Below are 26,195 nucleotides of genomic sequence, written 5' to 3' on the forward strand. Positions count from 1 at the left end.
TACATTCCAGAAAAAAATACAAAGAAAAATAAAATGGAGTTTGGGGAATGGATGGTGTTGCAAAACTGAATGATTTGTAAACTACATACAAAGCACATATTTTTACAAAAGTAAAACAGCAGTGCCATATAGTGTTTATATCACAGGTTTAAACATTTCTGCTGATTTCATTTTGCATTTTCTGCACATAGCAGAATTTACAAATTAATTTTTTTATTTGCTTAACAACATGTATATACTGCTTCATTGTTGTGAAAAGAGAGAGGAAGAAACCTCTTAAGTTTTTTTTCTATTTTAAAACACCTCAAAACTTACCATATTACATTAAACCAAATGTCTTTCTTGTACAAAGGTCTCTCTGGCTCAGTCTGCACATTACATTTTAAACCATAGTTAAAAAGAGTATGGTTTAATGTAAAGCTGCAGAGTGCTGGTACATGCTACTCCAAAGTCCCCATGCTCCTGTCGTACAGCAATTGAGCCAGGGTCTGCATTGCGTTTGTTTAGCTCCAAATAGTTACCAGGGTTTGTTCTTAGCTTATTGCTCATGATTTGTTTAGAGACAAACCAACCACAAGTCCAGCTCTGGACAGGACAACACAAGGTTATTTTTTTCTATGACGTAGCTGGGTGGGGGTGGGGGAGTGCTGTGGGAACTTTGAGCAATGGGAACATTGAGGTGACATTAAGCCTCTGTCTGCAGCAGATTAAAGTAAGCAAACAAATACTTTGTTTGTAAATATTTTCTATTATAACATAGGGCAATTTTCAGTAAAAACCAACAACTCAACGAAAGTGTAACAAAAAGAAGAGTTAAAAATACAGCAGTAAAGTTAAACAGGAAAAGCCTGGGTAAATAAAAAAGGTTAACTGACATTCCACAAAGTGGAGGTTTGATAGGCCTCTTTAGGGCATTATAGTTGTTTTATTTTCAATTCTGTTCCTTATAAATATTACCAAATGGAATATAAAAAATGATTTGGCTGAGTGAGCAGCCTTAACTTTGTGTCTGCTGCCTGTCAGCAGTAGTACATGATTCAAAATACTGGTGCTATTTTGGTTTTACACAGGACATTTCTATACTATTTTTTACTGCTAAGAATTTGGACAACATTCATTCAAAACTTTTGTATTCCCATGTTGTCTCCCCCCCAAAAAAGTATTTGTCATGTTTTGTTTTGTTTTAATTCTCTTGCAGTTGCAGCATAGTTGTTTCTGGTACAAACCAACTACAGTGCTTCTCTCATTTGATGCAGAGGAATGGTCAGTGACATGTCTAGTCCACCATCATGTACCGTATTGGCCTGAATATAAGCCACACATTTTTCCAATTTCAGACCCTGAGCAGTTAAAAGTGCGGCTTATATTCGCAACTTTTTACCATACGCTGCCTAGTTGCTTGGCGGTAGGGGTGGGGGGAGTGGCTCGCCCACCTCCCAGGTAGCTGACAGCGCACACTCCCTAGATGTTTGGCAGTGGGGGGAGCGGCGTGCCCACCTCCCAGTTGGTTGGTGGCACACGCTCCCCAGCTGTTTGGGGGGGGGGAGCATGTCAGGCCAACCAGCTAGGAAGCGTGTGGCATATTTGCGGGCCAATATGGTATTACCTGCCTCAAGCCATTTTCTTCAAAGTCTATCCAATCTGTGAGTGAAACTGGCTTGTCCAGCATTAAATATATGTTTATTATGCATATAATAATGGAAATGATATTGAAGGGAGGGGGTGCATGAAACGAGGTAGTCAAAACAAGGTGGAAATAATAATAAGCCTCAAGGAATAATCTAGCTCCAATGTTTGCGTATTAACATTTTTTACAGTTCTACTAATAGGGCTGGATTAGCAGAACACTTTGAAGTTTACAGCCAGAATAACAGTGCTATCATCTCCAACTACTCCAGCTAGAGGATTTAGACAGTGAAGCCCACAGATATCTATTGCAATGGAACTTACAGATAGTTACTGCAATATCTGCCCACACAAAACCAATAGTCATATCATTGTTTCAAAGGCATCTCTTCATAGAGCTTTTTCAGCTGCGAGCATCTTTAAACCACACTCTGCATATGCATTGCAGTTGCTTTTCCCCCTACATCATAACCGATTTCAAATGGTGCTAGACAAAAACTAAGACTCTGAACACCAAGAGAAATCGGTCAGCCTGTGTAAGAGATGTTTTTTCCAGTTCCATATTGGCTGTTAAGAGTACTTGCAAGTTGTTCAGATCATAGCCTATGAAACTTTGAACAATGGTCGTATTAGTCAATGCAATACTAGGTATTTACTTTGAAAGAGTTTGGAAGAAGCTGGCCTAAAATATATGGTTATAGTACTACTGCTCAATAAATGTTCTGTTCCTAATAATATGACTTATCACCATCAACATTCAAATAGCCAAAAGTAAAATATAAAGTTCCCACATTACCATTGGTACTTAAGCATGCACTAATTTGAAGCAAAAAGAAGGATGTTAAATTCAAAATTTCCTCACTTTTATATTTTTATGGAATAACCATTGAAGTTGCATGCAACAGTGTTTTTAGTGTGAAAGCTGATGGAATTCAAATAACTATGGCAGGAAAATGAAAGGTGGTGAAATTAATGCAAATAAAATAATGTAAATTAACAGAATCCTTTCTAGATTAGAGAAGTGGCAGTGGTCCTGAATAGCACAGACCAATGTAGATTCAACAGAGAAATGGCAAAAAGTTAGCCATATTGTATGGTGTATAACTGTAATGCTGCAATCTGACAGCTAGCCAGAAGTTGGCCGAGGGTTCTTCAGAGTGTTCATAACTGCTGCTCCACCAGCAAGGCAGCACATATACCCCCAGTAGAGTCCCCAGCACACCTGTGGAAAGCTCTGCATAGATGTACTGCTTTTGATGGGGTGGAAAAGGGTTGACCAGGTGTCTCTGGATCCCAACCCCCTTCATAGGAAGTTCCACCATAGATTGCATCCCCCAAGCCCAATTTCTTTGCATGTCTCACTAAGTGCCGTGGGCTCTCCATTTGCAGCTTTCACTGCTGCATGCAAGCAGTAGAATGGCATCCATTCTGTACTACAATGCATTTTCTTGTACTCTAGGCATAACTTAAGCTACATCTTTAAACATGATCTCTTACTGAGACACAGAGAAAGACATAAGAGTGTTACCAAATTAAATCTGGTGACTACTGTGCTCATTTCCTGTTCTTCTCTGGATCCAGTGCTGTAATTCTTGCTCCTAGAACACTGATTTCAAATGGTGCTAGATACAAAGATGGGAAAATCTAAGCCACCATGTGAAACCAGCTTCCAGAGGAAGACACACCCTTGTGCTGGTACCATCTTCAGAATCCAAGCACTATAAAGAAAGTTGCTCTTCAAGTTTCCTAGAAGGAAATGCCTATTTTTTGGTTTAGCATGTGCACTACTTTCATTGCAATAAAACAAATGCTGAAAATATGAACATAAATGTATGCCAACATTCTATTATGCATAAAACCTGAAGAATCCAGAATATTTTATAAGGTAAATATGCTAGCTTTTGAAAGCAAGAAAAAGATACCCCAAAACATTTTATCCATTAAAGTTTTCATTTTCTTCTTTACCTATTTATATAGTAAGAAAAGAAGATCTGTTATTTTACATAGTTTAATGTTAATGGATGGCTATGTTTCTTACTTGCATTAAACCTTATCTTATTAACTTAACAGTCTGGCCATTTTAGCTAATCACGTACAACCCACTGAAGTCAATGGAGCAAGTAAGCTACATCACAATTAAGTCCTCATTACTACCCCTTTTGAGGAGAGGCAAGGAAAGTCCCAAGTAATTCCCCCGTTTTTGGAACACTTGATTTCCTCCACCCTCTTCCCCTACTGTACCAAATGTCTTGTGATCCTTTCACTGGTTATACCCTCTACTGATACTTATTTTTTGCAGTTTTTTAATGAGGGGTGTTCTTCTTACTTTTTTTTGCTGGTGATATTTTACCTAATCTTAGTCCCTGCTCAGTCTATTTCCTAATACTATTTCTGTCCAATGACACTCGCTGGCATATTTTGGCTTTAACTGCCATTCAGCAGTAAATGAAACAATTATTTTTCACAGTTTTAATCCTAGTTTCTGTCATTGTTTGCCCTTACTGAGACAGGTAACTCTTCATTTTAGTTACTTCTACCACTCTTTAGTGAATTTGCTTGCCCTTTTCCCACTCATTTCATGTTACAGAGCATGGTGGTGCTTGTAGTTCCTTTTTTCCTTACCAGTTTCATATTCTCTCCCCCCTCCCCCCCGCTTCTCATTTCTTTATGAATTTCAAAGTTTGTGGTACTCATATCTTTCCATATTCTATTCTCTGCATTACTCTTGTTCTTTGGCTCATAGCTAATTCCTTCCCCTCTCTTATTCTTGGACCTTTTAATTCTCATATTGATTATTTTGCTTATTCCTCTCTTCACCATTCTCTGTATCTTCTTGATACAAATGTTCTTAATTACTCCAAAAGTGGCAAATTACTCTGCCGGTCAGGGCGGAAATTCTTACATCTTGCCATGCTACTTCAGGAAGCCAGTTTTGTTGGGTGTGACTGGCCTGCCTCCTCCTCTTATAACATAGTGCTAGCCACTGAAGCCCAAGAGGCAAGAAATGATGCAGCTTCAAGCAGAAAGGGTTGAGGCTTTCCTCCCCCATTAACGGCCCTATCATATTCTGTTCTCATTTCACAGGGTCAGGAGACTTGAGAGAACCAGGTACAAGACTTGCAGAGAGCATCGAGGGCCTGAGAACATGCTGTCCCTTGGGGCTCTCCCTTTATCCTTTGATCCTGGGAAAGAACAGCTTGTGAAGGACAGATAGAAACCAAGGCACCCAGAGAAACCAATGAGGGAACAGGTATCCACCCTTTGTCTTTATTTCTTGCTAAACTGCTGTTCTCCCGCAGTTTTTGTAATCTTCATTGTATGCTCCAATTAATACAGATGTTTAGATCCTGAACCTTCCTGGCACCTGCCATAAAGGTTGGTGGACCCCCAATATTTTTGTTTTGCACCAGCATGTCTGGCAGCAGTCCTTTGGCCCTCTTGCTCTCTCCTGGAGTGAGCCACCAGCACCCAACCACACACTAGTATATAGTTTGTTGATGAAACTTCAAGGATTCATGGTTCATTACTGTTGTGTTTTGTCACCACTTTATTTCTTCTTTTGTTTCTTCTACTTATTTTCAACCTACTTTGTGTTCTCAGTTCTCCTGAATTCACAACCCATCCTCTTCACCCTCTCCTGCCTTGGTTTCTTTCAACATCATAGATTGTTTTTAACATGTTGGGATGCCTCAAGAGGCAATTCTAAAAGGCAGCCTATAAATACATAAAATAAATATATCTCCTCCTGTTTATTCCTCTTAAACCATCGTTTTAATCTTTTGGATTGGTCCTTAAGCAGCTATCATTTCTTCTGTTTTAAAAAAGAATGTTTGGATCCCATCTTTCTATTTCTCTTAAATTCCTTTCAAAGCTGCCTGAGGTTGTTCATTCTTATGTAAAATCTAACTTATGATCATTTTTTAGTTTGCTTTCTGTCCTCATTTTACAGTAACTGCCCTGCATGTAAATCCACAGCATCTTACACTACCCCCCCACCCCCAATTCTTATTCCTGGATCTTGTGGAGTTGATCCTGTAGGTCATGCCTTGCTTTAGTAATCTCTTCACTCATTCACTTTTATCGCTTCTGTTCTTTCTTGACGTCACTATTTTTGCTGTTGCTCCTACTGTTTAATTTTACTTTGTAAGTCCCTGAGCCAGGATCCTTTCTTGTTGTTACTCTTTAAAATGCTATGTATACTGACTGCACTGCATAATAATAGTAAAAATGAAACAATACTTCCTTAACAATATTTACAACTATGCTGAATCCCTAAAAATGTATTTAGTTTATTTATGATTACTGGGATTTTATTTGGTTTCCCAATTTCATTGGTCCAGCCATTAATGACTATCTTTGAGTTCTTCAGGTTACTTCTTCTTTCCTCTCATTTGGACCGTCTTTCTCCTTTGCTTGCATAGTCTCTCTCTTCTTTACAAAATTAAGTTTCCTTTATTTATGTTTATGTGTCTCCATGATCTTAGACACCTCTCATCTCTGTGTATTCCTTCTCAGTCTATTGAAATATTACTTTTCTTCTTGAATTTCATTTCTCATGCACTATTTATTTTATTCTTTTTATCTCTCTGCTGCAAATGCCAGAAATGTTCATTCACCATCCACAATTGGCTTGTTCTGTTCCTGCATTAGAAGTTAGTAAAAAATGATAATAATTATTGAATAACAGAGTTATATTTACAGTTGCTTTTCCTTTGTGCATTGTGTTTTGATTGAAAGCTAGCAAAAATCAGTCTTGCTGCAATAAAATCTCTTCCAGATAAGGGGACTAAGACATCCAGTGTGGAAGTCCTGTTACCCAGGCAGTGAGTAGCTATTTAGCTGCAATCCAAATCTAAACCAGTTTACCTTCCTGCCAGAGCAATACTTATTTACTGTATTTTTCGCTCTATAAGACGCACCAGACCACAAGACGCACCTAGTTTTTGGAGGAGGAAAACAAGAAAAAAAATATTCTGAATCTCAGAAGCCAGAACAGCAAGAGGGATCGCTGTGCAGTGAAAGCAGCAGACCCTCTTGCTGTTCTGGTTTCTGGGATAGCTGTGCAGCCTGCATTCACTCCATAAGACGCACACACATTTCCCCTTACTTTTTAGGAGGGAAAAAGTTAGTCTTATAAAGCAAAAAATACGGTATCTACTTGTATTTTGACGTGCTTTCGAACTGCTAGGTGGGCGTTTCTGTGCACTGTTCTGGTTCGCCAGAAGCGGCTTAGTCATGCTGGCCACATGACCCGGAAGCTGTCTGCGGACAAACGTCGGCTCCCTCGGCCAATAAAGCAAGATGACCACCCCAGAGTCGGTCACGACTGGACCTAATGGTCAGGGGTCCCTTGGTCCCTAGCAACCTCTTTTCTTTTCGAAAACAGACCGGTTCAATACTTAACTATAATACTTCCTTATTGGGCTGCAAAGCATCTGCATTTAAAGAGTAAGTCATTAATTTTTATACTGACACTTTTTTCTTGCAGGTGCCATGTCAGCAGCTTTATATCGGAGTTTTTGCTGAGGTGCAATCAGCACAGAGGGAAGTGGCCTGACCTTCCTACTCTACAGGTATGGGCTTATTTTGTCCAGCATCTGCATCACCCCATTGGATCCAGCTTCTGTAGTACAGACAGCTGGTTTTACCATGATGGATGCATTAAAATTAGATGTAGCTAGTTCTGGATTTGAGATGAGGCAGGCTTCATCATCAAACATTCACTATGCTTGGCTGCAGGATACTTGGGCTACTTACACATTAGCAGCTTAAAACACAGCAAGATCATTTCCTCACTGCATTTCAAGTTGTGTTACCTATTTCTTTGCCACTCCTGCAACTGCCCCATTGGTTGTCTCCAATATACACACCTCACCTTAACTACAAAGCAAACGTGGCATAACTTCTCCTTTTGGACTGAAGCTGGTTTGAGGGTAAACACATCAAACAGTATTTCTCAGGAAAGTACACCATTAGAAAATGGTGGCGACATTGCCTTCCCTTTGCTAGTCTGTCTAAGTTCACCTAGCCTTGGCATGGAGTAGTTTGCTTGGCTAAATGCATTTTACTTATAGATAGGACCAGCAACAAAGTGAAAGTGCTGACTATCAAATGGAGAGCTGACATGTGATTTATTTCTCATGCAGTCAACTTGGTATGCTTTCCTGTGGCTGAGCAGAAGGATTCAGTGGGGTAGCCAGGGCTGGTTCTGCCTGGCTTGTTAGAAGCAGCAGTGGCATGGCGCAATAAAATTTTGGCTAGCTGAGCTGCCTGGACTGGTGCCACAGCCACTGCATGTAGCTCATCTTTTGTGCTTTTTGCATACAAGTCAGGCATAGCCATTCTTCCGTATCTTTTGTGCACACAGACATATTTAGATTTCCCCTTTGAATGTCAGGTTACAGCTTATTCACATGGAGTACTTTAGGTGAGTATCAGATAAATCACTTAAGTTGCTAACTTCATTCAATCAATGCAGAATTATGAAGGGACCCTTCTGAACCAGCTGTAATGTGGCGATTTGAAAAAGAGGTTTCAGCATTGTTACCAGTGTTAACTTTCTGTTGATCCCATTGTTGTTCTTGATTGTATCAGTTTCTTGATGGTCTCTTATAAATTGACCACAGGCTCATACGTCAATTTTTGTAAGGCACCTAGTGACAGTAATACACACAGTAAAACTTAAAAAGTTGTGAAGAATTTAAATGTTTTGTAACCAGCTCCTCCTACTTTTTCATCTGATGAAGCACCTTCCACTCTCCATATTCTAATGGAGTACCATATTTTTTGCTCTATAAGACGCACTTTTTCCCTCCTAAAAAGTAAGGGGAAATATGTGTGCGTCTTATGGAGTGAATGCAGGCTGCGCAGCTATCCCAAAGCCAGAACAGCTAGAGGGAGCGCTGCACAGCTGTTCTAGCTTCTGGCTTAGCCGCGTGAAGCCTCCGCAGGGCATGGGGGAGCCTTCATCCCCGTGCCCTGCAGAGGCTTCACAGGGCTATTCCTGGCTTTTGTGGGAGGTGGGGGAAGGGACAGAGCTTTGCGCCCAGAAAAGCCCCCTTTAAAGAGCTGCATAGAGCATGTGTGTGGCTCTTGGGGGCTTTTCCCTGAAGAGGGAGAAAGGCAGTCCGTCAGTGACAGGCTGCCCTTCTCCTTGGGGAAAAGCCTGCAAGCGCCACACACACACACTCCTCGCGGCTCGTGAAAGAGAGGGCTGAGCAGAGCCTGGGATGCATACAGGCTCTGGTCAGCGCTCCCTTTAAATAATTTTTTTATTGCATCCCCCCTCTAAAAACTAGGTGCATCTTATGGAGTGAAAAATACGCTATTTCTGTTATCTACCCTGTCATTTTAGTTAAATTAAATTTATTTAGGCAAGCTGCTTATCCTCGCATGGCTGCAAACATACTATTGTTAATTTGGAATTGGGGGAACTGATTTGTCCAACTGATGTTGGACTACAACTCCCATCATACATGACCATTGGCCTTTCAGGCTAGGAATGATGGGAGTTGCAGTGTAGCAATATCAGGAGGCCACAAGTTAGGCTGCAGTCCAACCCTCACTTACTCCAAGCTGGGGGGCGGGGCTGGATTGAGCAGAGGCATTTCTACGCTTGCTTCTATCAGTTGAACCACCTTACTGTCAGCTGCCACAAGTGTCACTCTACCACTGCCGACCCCCTCCTCCTTCCACTGCTACATGTAAGCAGAAGGCTCGTTAGCATTATCTCTGCCAGCAGAGTCCTGCAAATGGCCCTAAAATGGGCAATTCCAGGAGTAGGGCTGAGCCACCCTGTTTCAATTGTTTGTGGATGGCATTGTGTGTGATCTGCAGTTTTATACTTACTAACAATGAAGGTAGCCATCCTTGTAGCAGTACAAGCATTGGTAGTTCAGCTACTTGAAACTTGAGGAGCAAAACTAATGGAATCTGAAACATTTCTCGTCCTTAGATTTAGTCAGCAAAGATACGTGACAGCTTTCCACTCGAGCTGTAACAGCAAGGTATAGCCAACCTATGGAGTAAGGAAGAATAATGCCTATTATGAGTTTTTGATAACACTCAGTATAAATTATAAATTGCACTTTTCAGATCAACATAACCCAAACAAAGAATTCTCTGTCACAGAGACAAATCTTTAAACAGCTATATGTATGCATTTGAGAACCCTATCCTATCAGATTTCCCAGATCATGTACATGAAAATTTAAGGATGTGTGTACACAAGTGTATGACATCTATATTACCTGTTGCTACTGCAGGAAACACTAGTGCAACAACATTTTTTCCTGCAGCAGTCATATATGGAACTTAAAAACAGTATTTTAACTACCTAGAGATAATATGGGATATCTCAGACTGAACATTCATGAGAGACAGTATAGAGCAGGCTTCCTCAGCCCTCCAGCTGTTTTGAGACTACAATTCCCATCATCCCTGACCACTCGTCCTGCTAGCCAGGGATCATGGGAGTCATAGGCCAAAAACATCTGGAGGGTCGAGGTTGAGGAAGCCTGGTATAGAGGTTACTTTAAAATATAAAGAAGCCAAGCCTAGTGAATAATAATCTGGATGCTCTGGTGATTAGTAAACTCAGACAAACTAAAAAGAGCCAACTTCTCTTTTAATAGCATGACAAAAGATGAAATACTCTATATGGCAGGTTTTCAAAGTAAAAACAGGAGGAGGAAGGCAAATTATTGGATATTATACAAATCTCAAGACAAGTGCCCTTTTCCTACTAGGGTGTTAAGGACAGTAGAGATTACATGGCTTTAAACTTGTTAGCATGAAACATCTCCCTTTGGCATAGATAAAAGCTTTTATCAAGCTCCTTATCAGCACTGGAGGTTGTATAAAAGGTGCTTGGAGGCTATATTTAAAACCACCAAGACAGATGGCATTTTTAAAGAACCAAACAATTTCCATGAAGCAATGTTTTAATTTCACCTTGCAAACTACAGTTATTAGCAAATAGCGTTCGTTCTTTCTTTTTAATACTCATAGCAAGCTGCCAGCTCTTTCACTCTCTCCCCCGCCCTCCACCAAGTCCTTTTAAGGACAAGTAAAATGTCAACATGAACCAGGTGATGGTGCCTTCCTGGACTCCTACCACATATGCAAATTATCATGCTGCCACGTAAGATGTTTTGTAACAGCTATGTAGTACCTCGTTTTTCCTCTTTAATTGAAATAGGACCAGCTGGAGAGATTATGAAACACAAGGACTCTGTGCTCTATTCTTGTGTTTGTGGCTGAAATGCCGTAATAAGGCATTGGAAAAAGAAATGAAGCGAAAGCTTATCATAAGCATTCACATTTTCCTCCTGAGGACTTCCAATGCAGCACTCCTAGAGGAAACTACTCTCTGGCAAGTGTGGAAAACACAGAATAATAAATGAAGAGGTTGTTTATAATTAACATAGTACTGGTAAGAGCACCCAAACCCATCGAGTGGCTGGTTGGTTCTTAAGTTATCTAGAATGGTTACAGCTTTCCTTTGGCTGCTTTCCATACAGTTCTGGGAAGACCAGTCACAGGAAAACCACATGGGAGGGGTGGATGATGCAGTTACTTCCTGTGCTCTTTCCCTTCACCTCTCCTGAGTCTGGCTGCTGTAGTGTAGGGAGATAAGCATGCCATATGTCCCTCCCCCACGAATGGATATTTTGCTTTTAATTTTATACTCTGTTTCTACAAATTGCACCCTAAGTTGTGTACAAACACCTGACAGAAAGTACAGTTGACTTGCAACCTGCACACATTTAATTTGTGCAATTATAGCTTTACATGTTTGGCAGCTTGGCAGCATGCAATCGCACAAATTAAACACTCCCATGCAAGGCAGAGAGCTTGAAAGCTCCCACTGCAGAAAACTTTAAGCTCTCTGCCTTGCTTCCCAGGCTCTGGAAAAGTCTCACCAGGCCTCTGGGCTTAAAAGCTCTCTGCCTTCATGGGGGGGGGGGGCAAGATCCGCTCAGTGTGCCAGCTCCGGAAAGGTAGGAATGGTCACCAGTGCTTTTTTTCTGGGGTACTCAAGGGTCCACCATACTGGCATCTTTTTTTTCTAGAAGGAAAACACTGATGGTTGCACACGTTCAGTTTTGGGGTTGTTCTGGCTATAAGCAATTTTGCACAGTCCCTGGAACCTAACCCTCATGCAAGTTGTCTATATTAAAAATGTTCAAAAATAACTACACACTGTTTATAATATAAAATCGGTAACCAAAATGTAAATATTTGTAGACCAACTGGGAAATAGGCACAAATGAATACAATCTAGAGACACTGCTGTTTCTTCTCCAGTGGATCACTTAGCAGCTGCTGGGAGCTGTGATACCAGCCTGTTTCCTGGAGCAGGTGCTTCTTAAGCTGATTCAGCAAGACACAAGCAAGAATGCCCATTAAAGATCTCTTAATACATATTAGTTATGCATTGACTGTTAAGGACTACTGAAGATGCATCATAGATTTAAAATGTGTTGGTGGATCATAGGGATTCTAGGATTAAAAAAAAGAACAAGACTGAAATAAACCTACCCTCAGGCATCATTCCACTGAGGAAAAGAAGCACCCAATAGCTAACAATAAGTGATCTATATAGTTTTTGTCTAATAATTGCATCAGTCAGTTGACCAAGATGGCTCTTAAGTCTCCTCCTGTCCATAAATGAAGTTATTGTTTGCTACGTCCAAGAGAATAGGCTTATTCAACCCCTTCACTGCTGTTCTTCCAGCTATAATGTACTAAACATGCCATAGGATGTTATTCACAGGCTTCTACCTGTAGGTCAGCTCACATTCTTTCCTGTTCACAGCAAGATAATTAGCACTGGGCTATTTTACCTTTGCCTAGAGCTAAATAACATTTCATACTCAACAGGTACTCAACAGGTACATAGTTTACTGGTGACTCAACAACTGGAAGCCTTTTTCTTTCTCAACAAAATGTTTCATAATGATTGGCTAAAATGTGTTAGATGTTTCAGAGTTAACCTAGCATTCCTGAAATGGTGGTCCAGGAGCAGATTACAGAGGATTTGCTAATATGACAACAGGGAGCAATGCAGCTTAAGGACAAAACTGTGTGTCTCTGAAGCTCGGGAATCCCACAGTAGGACCCTTTTGATTTTATTGATGGGTGATATTTGCTAGAGAGATACTTCTTGTGTACCACCGTCATAAACTATTGTACATATCCAAATCTATGTTTTAAGTTCCATTGAATTCAATCGGAAAACTTGTTTCCTTAGAAATCTTTTTAATACAACATAAATGGAAACTAGCAGAACTAGAATGAAGGTATCACTCACTTGCATTTCCTTAAATTTTAAATCCCACCATTTTTACATCATGGATCCCAAAGTGGCACGCATACAGTTCCCAGGAGCTTTCCCATCCAGGTACCAGATGTGCCCAGATCTGCTCTGTTTCAGCAAAGTGGTGGCCTCACGTGCCTTCAGACCATACCCTGGGACATATGCATAGTTGGTCTTCCTAATTTCAGTCTAAATGAAAGGGTAGGGGGTGGGGAGCCACAAAAACCACCTTATTCAAGGGCACAGAAATGAATGAAGAAGAGTGATCTTTTATCGTTTTCTTGCTGCAGAGGCTGCACTACTATTGCTCTCATTGCAGAGAACTAAACAACAACAACAGAGAAGCACGCATAATTTTTCCCTCTTTGCCCTAATATTATTTACCCCCATCTGTTTTCTCTCTTACACTCTCCAACAGTGATTCCAACAAGAGGCAGGCAGCACAAATCGACAATAAAGGGCAAAGAAAATATACAGTCGTACCTCGTTTTGTGGCTGGGATCCGTTCCAGAGCCCCGGCAGCTAGCCAAAAAGGACGCAGGGCAAAGCGCCACGTCTGCGTACGCGCGCAGAGTGGTTTGCACTTCTGTGCATAGCGCAATTTAGCGCTTCTGCGCATGTGTGAGCAGCAAACCCAGAAGTAACCCATTCTGGTACTTCTGGGTTTGCTGTGGACATTTGTCAGAATGGATGCTAGTAATACCTTTGTGGAGGTATTACTGTACCTATAGGAGGATTGTGGAAGCCTTACAATTAATTGTTCACACTCCACACAGCTGAGATCTACCCACCCCAATTGCCCCAAACTTCCACTGCTCCTCCCTACCCCACTGATCCCTTCTTCCCCAGCCAGGCCCTTGACCCATGAGCTCCAGACACAATGAGGAGTTCCCCCAACTCACCACCACCAGCAGCACCACCATTTCCAGGTCTCTGCCGCTTCAGGGACAGCCCTCGCCTAGCCCTTCATTTCCTCCTTCCTGGCACTGAGGGGCGGGGGCAGCACTGGATTTAAGGCAGTGTGACCAGTTTGCTTGCACTGGGCACCAAGCTGAAGGACAACCTTTTCAAAGCCCAGTAACCACTTGCCCAGCTTTGAGGAGGTGACATGAGTGCTCTGACAGGATCTTAGAGCCCTCCCACCTCCTTTCCACAGCTGGGAAAACACCAGCTAGGTTTTGGGAAGGAGACACAAGGACTCAAAGACCCTGTCAGAGCCCTCATACCTCCTTCTTAGAGCCGCTTCTGCCCCAGGAGTCGCTTCCTGTTCCCCGCCTTGCCAGGGGCTGCCAAAAAACACCTTGCAGGCCAGCAGAGCATTGGATCACCCTTCTATAAAGAGTAAAATGTTATATGGCTGCATATGGAGATTCTTTTTAAAAGTTCACTCAGTTCCAACACAAAGGAACCATTGGCTATTAAGAAGTTAGATGATTATACATTTTCAGATTGCTAGATGTATTATTGAAAGGAACCTGAATCAACACGAATCCATTTTGTTTCCTTCAGGAAAGCCTGCCAAATTCTGATCAGCCAGTGCTGAGAAGAGATATTCTATTGTTTCACTAGCTATTCTTCCTAAATCAAACAAGAGGTAGTCAAGCATGCCGGAAAGGCAAGGTAATCATTCCACACAAGCCAATGAGGCATCAGAGTAAGATTCTACTCTGTGCTGTGAGAACAAACAAATGGTTCCATGATGCTATTCCACATGCAGCCATTTGAGCAAAGTAACATGTTGGCAATGTATTAATTTTGAGGTCTAGAAAACCATAATCTCAGTTGTGTTGGAGACAGTCATGTACACACTGCGTTAAGGACACAGTGCAAGGACACAGACCATGATAATATGTGAAATGGGTGTTCCTGGATGTGACATCATTCTGCCTAACAATTCAAGTGGCAAATGCCGATAGAACCATAGCCACTAAAAACAAGATGAAGGTATTCTCATACTTGGGAATACCCTGCGCTTTGCAGAATCCCCCCCAACCAACCAACCCTGTTGACTGGTCATTGTCTAATCCATGCTCTGTTTACCTGAGCTTTATGTCGCAACTTCTATCACACTTCCTACCCTCACTCTCTCCTTTGCTCTTTCATCTTTCCTGTGGCACAGCTGTCAGGCTACATCCCTGTCTTCTAATCATTAGCAAGAATGTACAATAGGAGCTGAAATAAGCAGTCTCTCCAAAATGTGCTATAGAAATACAGTATGGGACTGAGGTATCAGCTCTTCCAGCTCCTCCTCCTAGCTTTCAGGCATGCCTGAAATTTCTCACTGAAAAGCTCTAGGATTCTCCCACTCATTCATACTATCCTGCTATTCAACCCATCCATCCATTTGTCTACGATTTAAGATACCCATTCTGCGGCACAGCTACGTATATTGTTTGAAATAGAAGTACTAATAAACACACATGACAGCCTAACTTCAGAAACCAGATTAGTTCTATGCAAGAAACACCAGCCAATTCTGGCTACTTTATCACAACATTATTAGACTGCCCAGGCAGTCTAAAGGATTGTTTCCCTGTGGTGACTCTTTGGAAAACTGGCTACTATTAGTGCAAGGGGAAACTCAACAATTCCCCAAACATCCTCAGCAAAACATCTGCTGGGTTTCTTCAAAGCTTCTACAATAGATTAGTTGAAGCAACAGCACTAGCTGCCTATATACTACTGGGCTGGGTTTGAGGTGGTGTTCCTCGTTTACAAGACCCTAAACAACTTGGAACCAGGCTTCTTAAAATACCACCTCTCTTCTGCTCCGGCCCAGCCACAACATTCCCTGCAAAAGACGACCCGGTAGTCCCAAGAGTTCCTGCAATTAACATGTCCACCTGCAGTACAGTTTTCAGTGCTGTGGTCCCTTTAACGTGGAATATATACAATTAAGAGATAAGGAATGCTCCAGCAATCCAGTCTTTCAGATGCATGCTTAAGGCTTGCAGCCAATGTAGTGCTAAGTAACCATCCCATTAACACAAGCATTTCTGCTTGTGCAACAGGACTTGCCCACTCTCCCAGCACACTCCACAAATCCATTCTGGAGCAAACGTGGGAGGGCGAGGGGTTATGTGGGAGTGAAGAAGTCTCTTTGTGCAAGTGAAAATCCTGCTGGGGTAGCCATTTAGCACAATATAGAAACAAGCCTTAAGACACTTAGATTTACCTACTCCCTTTCAGAATGAAATTTTAAATTATTGTTCATCCTATAGTGTTGAACATTTTAAATATGAGTTTTGATGCATACCTTACATTCTGTTTTTCCGTACACTGATCTGATAATATTATAATGTGAGCAGACTATATATTTCTTTAAATAAATAAATAAATAAATAAAAGTATCAACAAGCTTCACCCCCGTCTTCCCTTGATCCACAGGCCATGAACAAATGCAAAAACCACTGTCATCCATGTAAGTCCTATTCGCCACCTTGATAGATTACTTGGGCTGATTAAAAAGTTATAGTCTCTTTGTGGGACAGTGATGTTTGAATTATTCCTATGTAGTATCAATGGCAAGACAAATAATATTTTTGATGATGTGTGTGTCATTCTTAGTACCTCAGTGATATATTTTAGGGACATGATGGCCCAGTGCCAGATTCCCCCACCAGCCTTTATTGCTCAAAGAGAATTGGCAGAGATGGCATTTTGGTTGCACTATGTATGATGAGAATCCAGGATTATTACGGGAAATGTCACAGGCCATATATAAATAGGCCAAGATTTAGCAACTCCTGATTCAAGTCTTGGCTCCATCAGAAGCTTCCTATGGCCTGCTGGGCAGGTAATATGCATCCAGCTATGTAACCATTCTGGCTAAGGTACATTCTATAGGGTTTACTCTCTGCTCCCATCCCATTAATTCCTATAATAGTCAGATATGAAAGTAAGAGGTGACAGTTTCTCATTTTACTCTGGGCAGAGAAATCATATTGATTTGACCGGTAACCCCATATAGACAACAGTATCTATAAACATTTCCACCCAGATTACTACGATCTGGCTTTCTAATATAGTTTATGGGATCTGATTCTCCACCCCCAATACTAATTATACTTATTTTTTTAAAAGCTAAGATTTGAACACAAGTTATGAACAACAGGCTAGTGAATGAGTGGATTGTGATTATATTCTTATGGATATGAATCAGGACTACAAATAGATTTAAGATATGGTAATTAACCAAGTGCATTCGACAGAGCAATCTAAAGTCAGTAATTTTAATATGGACATTCCATATATTTCTAGCCATTTCATTTATAATAAATTTTAAAAATTGAGTAACCCATTAATCAAGCAATTAAATGTTGCAGCTGTAATTATAATACAATTTTCACATTGAACTTACCAACTACTAAGTGATAATTTGCTTTCTGTTTAGATATTTAAAATGCAAATATTATTATGGAAAGTTTAACTGGCCAGAGCTTCCATCTTTCAAAGATTAAAAGAGCCCTCTGTCTTTTAGCAGTTTCTCTAGTTTTTCTTCCTCTTTTGTCTGTACACATCTATCATGCAAGGCCGTGCAAGCTGCTGCAAAATTTCGTGCAAGCATCCCAGAACCAGCATACTGAGCAGGCCTCAAGCAAAGCAGATAGCCTAAAAAAGCTCTTTTCATGCTAGGTCTGCTATGGTTACCTGGAATGAAAAGAGCTTTTAAGCTCTCCCTTGCTTGAGTGGGCAAGGCCTGCTTGATGTGCAGGCTCTGAGAGTATGAAGGAATTTCTCTTTCTCCAAAACACCCACTAGCTGTGGGGTGGCTCCAAGAGCTTCAGTATATGCAATTTTCGTGTATAAACAGAACGCTTGGAAATGAACATAAGATGCATTCGTACTGTACTTGTATAATTTATTCATACAGTAGATTTTTGTAGCCTTCTCACTAGTCTTCCAAAAATACCGTATTGGCCTGAATATAAGCCCCACTTTCCCCCCAAATTCCGACCATGAAAAGTTAAAGTGCAGCTTATATTCGCGACCTTACAGTATGCATTCAGGAACGTGGGGCAAACAGCAACAGGAGCGTGGCAAAGCGACACTTGCCCCACATGTAGTCCCCCATCCTCTCCCCCAAGGCCAGGAAGGGAGAGAGCGAGGAAGGGGAAAGGCTGCCGGAAACGCAGCGCCCCCCCTCCAGTATGCAGCCAGGAGCAGCAATGAAGGGAGCGGCTTATATTCGGGAATTTTTTCTTTTCCCTCCTCCAGTTTTAAAGGTGCAGCTTATATTTGGGCTAATATGGTACTACTTTAATTTTAAGTGTATTTTTATAAGATGAAGCAATGTAAAATAATTAACAGCAACATCCAGAACATAAAGCTCTCAAAGTAAATGGAAGCAAATTAGAACCAATGGAACGAGATTCGCAGTGAATGAGAATGGAAGTCTTGACCTGTAACACAATGTACAAGTCTGCTTCCACTTCTGCTCAGAGACAAGCTGCTTGCACTATTTAAAAGGAGGTCACAACTATTTATTCAACAGTTTGCTGGTAAGTAATTTTTACCCAAAATCAATGTCTCTTATGATACTCAGCTCCTAATCAGAGAGCTCTTTATAAACTTCATACATCTCTGTTTTTGCAACACTTATGGGCTCGAATGAATGCTGCACTGTTATTGTTCAAATCAGCTACTGATGCAGACAAAGGCTGTATTCACATGGTAGTTCTATTCTGTTTTCCTGACGTTTCCGTAATTGTTAATTTCCACATTATATTTGAGCTTTCACACAACAGAAAAAAAAATACCTATGTGAATGCTGCCAAAGAAGCTCACAAAGTAAAGAAACTTTCCCTCAGAGCTGCCATTGGAGTTGGCATTGAAACGCCTCTCCTGCTTTCCCTTCTTTTACTGTACAATTTTCCACTTACATTTCAACCTAATCTAAGGCACAACGTCTGATATCAGACAGGTATAACTCTAGGAGATGGTAAGATTAGAAATACTCCTGAACTTCTCATAGATGAGCCTGTTTTAGCCCTTTTCAGAATCAAAGCCCAAGAAACCCATTCTGTTCATATGCTTAACCTTCTTGCACTAAACAAACTCCCACTATCTATTACATCTCTGCAACTAAATACAGCAGGCTGACTCAATAACATCTCCACAGAGGCGGATTTTGGTTCTGTTGCACTGAGCACCGAGCCTAGGGGGCACTGCAGGTTGTCACAACTATGATGCAGTGAAATGAGCAGAACAGGAGGTGAGGGGGGGCATGCACTGAATTTTGGCCTTGCACAAGGCGCCACTGAAATTTCAAAGACCCAAGTCCTCTCCTGATCTCCAGGTTCACTGGATCAGCTCAGTGCACAAGCTAAATAACGCCAAGCTGAAATGTAGGCTGAAAAGAGATGCAACGTGCCAAAAGAAAGAGCAACTGAGACATAAAAGACTTCCCGTTGCCCCCATTTTAGTTTCAAATTTAAGCTTGACATTTTTTAAGCTGCAACAATGTTTTTTAGCAGCACAATCATATGCAGAAGTCTCACCAGGTTCTATGGGAATTACATCCCAAATAAGTGTACACTGTATAGTAGCATTAACACACACAACCCTTCAAAGAGGTTTAGTCATCTATCAATTATATTAAATGTATCTTACATCAGAGGAAAATAAGCATAAGAACTGTTACATGCAGCACAATCCTAGACAGGCCTATACCTAATATAGTAAGATTTCTTCCCAGTTAAATATGCTAAAAGACATAAGTAAACTCATTTTGTTTAAGAATGAACTAAGCGTAGACTCAGCTGACCTTGTATACCAGGTGGGATAGGTGGTAACAACAGGACACTAAAAAAGAAGAGCACATTCTAAATGTTCAATTGTGCCCCACCCCCACGATGTTTAGAACAACTTGGCAAGCTAGAGAAATTAAATCAAAGCCTATTTGAGAACAAAACATTCTCAACTGACAAACTCATGCCATTGTGAACTATAGTAGCCTGAGCACTAGCCTGCATGCAAGGGATTTCCTATATACAGTGGTGCCCCGCAAGACGGAAAACCCGCAAGACGAAAGGGTTTTCCGTTTTGGAGGTGCTTCGCAAAACGAATCTCCTATGGGCTTGCTTCGCAAGACGACAATGTCTTGCGAGTTCCTGCTGGTTTTTTCCCCTCCCCCCCTTTTTCTAAGCCGCTAAGCTGCTTATCAGCTGATCTGATCAGCAGATAAGCCGTTAAAAGCCGCTAATAGCGCTAATCCGCTAATCTGTCAATGGGCTTGCTTCGCAAGACGAAAAAACCGCTAGACGAAGAGAATCACAGAACGGATTCTTTTCGTCTTGCGAGGCACCACTGTACAGTGAGGTAAGTTGCACTGTCTCTCTGAGCCTTCAGTATCCTTCTGTAAAATTTTGATAAAATGTCCCTTACAGCGTGGAGAACTAGTGGTAAATACGCCAGTAGTGGCTACTTATGTATGTGTGCGCACTTACACTACATAAAGTTTATCCAACTAAATACTTCATAAAACTCTGCCACAAAAACTTTGCTGAAGTTAAAACTAAAGTTGGGCCATTGATGCTATAAGGAGCTCTATTCCACTAACTCTTGGTTCCGGGAATCTCACTCTTTTAAATAATAAAGTATTACTTGCCTCCCCCCTTACATAAAATGCATATTTATATATTGGCCAGATTCAGATAATCAGCAGTAAAAAGGTTATGCAAATAATTAATCTTATGTGATGTATCCAAAGCATACATGTTCTAAGTAAATTGAGGTTTCATACCACATGCCTTGGTTATACTTGGCTTAAACGATTGCTTGTTCTTTCCAAGTGGAAAATTAGTTGCCCAAGTTTGCTTTATGTCAAGATAGGGATAGCAAATGTTAAAATTTATTTTACAGGGCACATGGTACTTTTCCAGGTATGGAAAAAAAGGTATTAAATGTAATATTAAGTCAACTAAAGCAGAAGGTGATAAGACTTTCCCTTTCCACCAGTTGGTTTTACAAAGCTATCTGAAATCCATTCAGCTCTGGAATTAGTTTAATACTACCTAAGTATATGTAGAAATGTAAGGACTGCTTGACCAGCATCTTTCGTTCACACAAGTCACTACTATAAAATACTGCAGAGAAGCACTACTATCCCAATTTTACAGAGGCTTAATATTTCCAGAACTACAAAAGGGTTCTGTAGCAAAGCAAGGAACTGACCTTCAGAGTTTCATGTCCTAATAAAGTATTTAACCATGAAGCACTTCCGTTCTTTAAATCAGTGGTATCTATGCCAATGTTCTCTTTTCCCGATGCCTAACAGAGGAATGCTTCAATTGTATCCTGTTGTTAAATGTGCCACAGGAGACCGGCAAATATGTTAGGTAAGGTTACTTGTCTGTAAGACCCAGTTCTTGAGAACTTGACAGCTGTTATATAAGGACCCTGGTTTAAAATTATCAGCCATTAATCACTGCCCCCATTTTCAGTATCTCAGCTCCACAAACCTTGGAGCAATGTTTTTGTTTCCTCCCCTGGAGGCTGACTTGTCACTCTCTGTAATTCAAGTCCGTCTGTAATTCAATACCTTCTTAAGATGAGAAGGGTTGAAAATTGTAGAGGCTCTCCAGAAACAACCAGTACCTCCTTGAAAAGTTAGGCCAATGGTTAGAAACAGCAAAGGGAAAAAAATAGTAAAATAAAAACAGAATCTCACATTTTTGGCTATCACTCTAAATGGAGAGAACCAGGAAGCAAATGAGACAGGGAGCAACTTCCAGTCTGCTGGTGGGAAGGTAAGGTGGAAGAACTGTCCCGGCAGGCCAACCTGAAGACATCTGCAGTTGGGGGTTTTAAGAGATTTTTGCAGACATCCATAATTAAGGGACTTGTGCTTCTATAGCTTAAGTTCATAAACCGCACTTCGGTAGCTGGGATTTTTGTAAATACTCATAGAATCATAGAGTTGGAAGAGACCACAAGGGCCATCGAGTCCAACCCCCTGCCAAGCAGGAAACTCTGCTGATCCAATGCAGAAAGGATGACCCTGCAGGGTGAAGATGTACCCTGGGATTCAACAGGCACTGCAAAACAAACAGGCAACCACACCAAAGCCTGACCAATCCACTGGTTTCAAACTACTTGCCAATCGCTTCTGTTCCCTTCTCTTTTCCGTCTCTGAGGCCTCAGCACACCATTATAGTCATAGCTACATACAGTTCTACTGTACCCAGCAACCATTTTCTCTACATCGACCAGTTAACTATGCTAGGCTGCACATTTCTTTCAGGGCCAATTCTGACTGATAGTTAGCTTTAACACATATGTTTGTATTTTTTAAGTGGCATCCCCTCTTAAAAAATTCCCATGAACCTTTTAAAACATGTACCACCAGACTGATACGGCACAAGCCAGTCTTACCTAAAACACAAGCCAACTCTGTGCTAGAAGCAGCAACATTCTAAAACAGAAACAAGGTAGTAAGCCCAGTGAATTATTCATAAAAACAGCATAATTAAACTGGAGGTGGGGAAAAGGGAGAGGAAAAGAGGTTGTAGCAGTGTAACAAAGAACATTCCAACTTTCCACGGTAACCAATAAAATTACCTTCTGCTAGTTCTAAGCGTTATCTGATTATTTTGCCATCAGAAACAGAACCTAAACTACTAGCATCCCCAATCAATTCAAAACAAAAGTAGGACCAGAGTCTTCACCATCCTGTATACTGCACATAGGGATGCATGGGTCAACCTATTTCTGTCCTGTACTGTTTTCATGTATACACATAAATGGCTCAATGTCATTTGTGTGCAATTTTTAAAGGGGAAATCCTTTAAAGAAAGTGCAAAGTTTTGTTGCTGTGGGGGTGGGGGCAGAGGCGTAGGAAGGTCAGGTGGTACCCGGTGCGGAAAATTTCTTGTCACCCTCCCCCATTCATTTATTTTTTTTTGGCCTGCAAAAATGGTTTTACGTTATTTCCTATTTTCTTACAAAGGAATAACAACAACAACAACAACCAACTTCTATTTATATCCCGCCATCCCTGGCCGAAGTCGGGCTCAGGGTGGCTAACATCAGATACATAACATTGGTATAAAAATCAAACAATAATTAAATTACCTCCTAAAAACATGTCAAAATCAAATTGAAGTCTAATTAGATGGCTTTCCGCAGGGTTAAGGTTGGGAACAGTAAGTGCTCCACTGAATTGAAATTTCAGCCTTCACGACATAGGAAAACGGCCAAGTAAACAGCTATTTTTGTGGAGGAGGGTCAAGATATTAACCGATATGCATGACATTTCATATACAGCTATATAATCCCTGGTGTAGTAAGACAAGACCTTTGGAGCAGGCATTTTTTTAAAAAAGTTTTTTATGAACTGCCCTACTAGGGCAGTAATTGTTTGTTGATAATTTGTCCCCCCCCCATGATAGAACCTGGGGCGCCCCCAACCCCCCACTTCCTACGCCCTGGGTGGGCGATGCTGTACTTCTGTGGTGGACAAGGCAAGGGGAAATCCCAGGGATTTCCTGAAAGACAGAAATTAGTTTTCATGTGCTTTGGCTATGGATTTTTGTTTTACTCAGGAGGCTTTATTCACGAGGAATGCGTTTTCCCACCTACCATCACAGGCTACAAAACCCCCAAACGGAATAGTAATAACAACCTTAAACAACTATGTGAATGATCAACAAGGTAAAGGGGTTTGTTTCAGCCTATCAGCCTCCCCAGACAAACCCAGCCAGATGGGAGGGGTATAAATAAATTATTATTATTAATTATTATTATTATTATTATTATTATTATTATTATTATTATTATTATTATTATATAACTCATATATGTGCCTTCATCCTAGCACATTCATGCCAGTCTCCAAAACCACAATTGCTTGAGGAGGACCAGAGCAGGGAAGACTGGTTTTGTTCTCTTACCAGTGCAACCCAAGCCCCTGCAATATGTTTGGAGCTTGCTGTCTTCAGTGCAGCCAACACACTTCTCCCAAGACAATACCAGCAGTCCACACAGTCTCTGTATCAATTCTGTCTCACTGCTTCATGTGTACTGGAGCCTCTGTGGTACCCTTTTATTCTCAATGGACTAGGAAGGCATATGGAACAGCCACCACTGACATTGCAGGCTAGTCAAACTATGGAAGTAAACATGGGTGGGGCAGACAAAGGAAGAGAACGAGAGTCTTCTGCTTCCTTCTGCTCCTTTTCACAATCACACATTTTAAAGACTTGCTGATGAGACCATTACTACAACAAAGTTACAGTCCTGTGCACACTTTCATGGGAATAAGCCCTGTTAAGTACAATGGGTCTTCCCTTTGAGTAAGTATGCAGAGGGTTGTGCTGTAAATAAGTTCAGACTTTACTTAGGCAGAAGCATCCAGGTGTACAATCATACAGAAAATAAGAACATTCCTTCCTGTAGCACCTTAAAGACCAACTAAGTTAGTTCTTGGTATAAGCTTTCGTGTGCATGCACACTTCTTCAGATACCATTGTAGAGGGTTCTTAATTCATGCACACGAAAGCTTATACCAAGAACTAACTTAGTTGGTCTTTAAGGTGCTACAGGAAGGAATTTTTTTATTTTGACTATGGCAGACCAACACGGCTACCTATCTGTATACAGAAAATAAGAACATTCTTCAGTCATTTATGGGACACAAGTTGAGTTACAGATTATCCAAGCACAGTGTGTGTGTGTGTGTGTGTGTGTGTGTGTGTGTAAGAGAGAGTGATTGGCTGTTTGCCGGTTGTTTCAGTCATCAGCATTCAGCACTATCTAAAATGTTTATTATTATTATTATTATTAATTAAATTTGTGTATGTTACAAAATTGTTAAAAATGAGGTCTACGGGTATAGACCAAAAAACAAGCTTTGTGTTCACAATTTGTCTTTTACAAATAGCCAGTGCTTAGGGAAAGGGGAGAGAGCTTGACTGGGATCACAATGTGTAGGTGGCTTTAACCATTTCTCCTGCTACAGTTCTGAGCCATGTTCCTTCCCCTGTAGCTATTTACATGGGAGTAAAGGCTCCCAGTGGAGTGAATGGAGCTCCCCCCATGCAAATACTAGGCCCAGTTTCTATTGGGACTGTGGGTTAACTGCAAAGGGTTAACACCCTCCCTGGTACTGATCCAGCTCAGGGGATACATTAGATATTGCTCTTGAGTGCTAGGAAAATGTTGCACTCAAGAGCAAACCATATGAATAATGTAACACAGGAAAAGCCAACATGGTACCCTGCAGTTATTGCTTGATTCCAACTCCCATGAGTCCCAGTCAGCATGGCCAAGGGTAAGGGATGTTGGGAGTTGATGTCCAACATCATCTGAAGGACGCCACACGTAATGTGTCGCTTGGCCCAAAGGCAAATAACTCAAAACGTTCTTTCTCCGCAGTTTCTTTACTTTTCTGGAGCCTTAGCCAACACAACAATTTGAAAATCAAACTGCTCTTCTTCATCTGCAAGAGTAAGGATAATTGTTCAATTTGATCTAAAGATTAATCATTTATATACTGAGCCTAAGAAACTCCGGCAACATGACCAAGATAGAGAGGTCAATGAAGAATGACTTCACAGGAAAGCTAATTTTATGTGGGGAAGGGCCTAGATCAGTGGCAGAGCACATGCTTTCCGTTCAAAAGGTCCTAGGTCCAACTATTGGCATCTCCAGATAGGGATGGGAAAGACTCCTGCCAGAAATTCTGCTCACCTGGATCATGGGCGGCAGCTGTGGCGTGGCTCGCTGCCACCGCCAGGCTCCTTTCTCTGCTTCCAGCAGCTGGCGGGAGATGACATGACCTCTCCCCGCTGGCTGAGGGTGTGGGGTAGAAATTTGAATTTAGCCTGCCTGTGAAACTGACCAATTACGGGCAGGCTCAGGAGGCTGGCACAGTGGGGGGTGGAGCTGGATGAAGACTCCTGCAGGGTTCTGGTCCTATTCCCAGACATAAAGTAGGCCTGCCTCCTTACCCTTTATCGCAGTTGAACTTTTCCAACCAGAAGTGAACCCATCAGTTCCAAAAGTTACGTTCCCAGCTATGTAAAGGCCACTGGATGGGAACTGGAGCTTTTATAGGAATTATTCCAAGTGGATAATAAATTTGGGAAGGGAGGAAACTCGAAGGGACCTGCTATACAACCAGGAGCCAAGTATTTTCTTTTCCGCATTATCTGTGGCCTAGTTCAATCCAAGAAGTGGTCCCGAGATTCCTTTCCTTCTGCTCACACGACACCCCAGTGGTGGGCTCCCTGGACAGCTGCAGTCAGGA

The 26,195-nt window shown here is 41.3% G+C and overlaps 1 protein-coding gene across 1 annotated transcript in view; it reads left to right on the forward strand.

Moving 5' to 3' along the window:
* LOC309535366 (uncharacterized protein) overlaps positions 1-26,195 on the forward strand; it is a gene marked incomplete at its 5' end in the record, with an annotated part of 38,266 nt that overhangs the window by 331 nt on the left and 11,740 nt on the right. The window contains 2 exons of the mRNA XM_082228412.1: positions 1,199-1,263; positions 7,115-7,199. Of these exons, the coding sequence (XP_082084538.1) occupies positions 1,199-1,263; positions 7,115-7,199 (150 nt within the window). The remainder of the gene's footprint in view (positions 1-1,198; positions 1,264-7,114; positions 7,200-26,195) is intronic.

Source organism: Podarcis vaucheri (assembly GCF_965113315.1).
Source record: "Podarcis vaucheri genome assembly, chromosome: 6".
NCBI classification, from domain to species: domain Eukaryota; kingdom Metazoa; phylum Chordata; class Lepidosauria; order Squamata; family Lacertidae; genus Podarcis; species Podarcis vaucheri.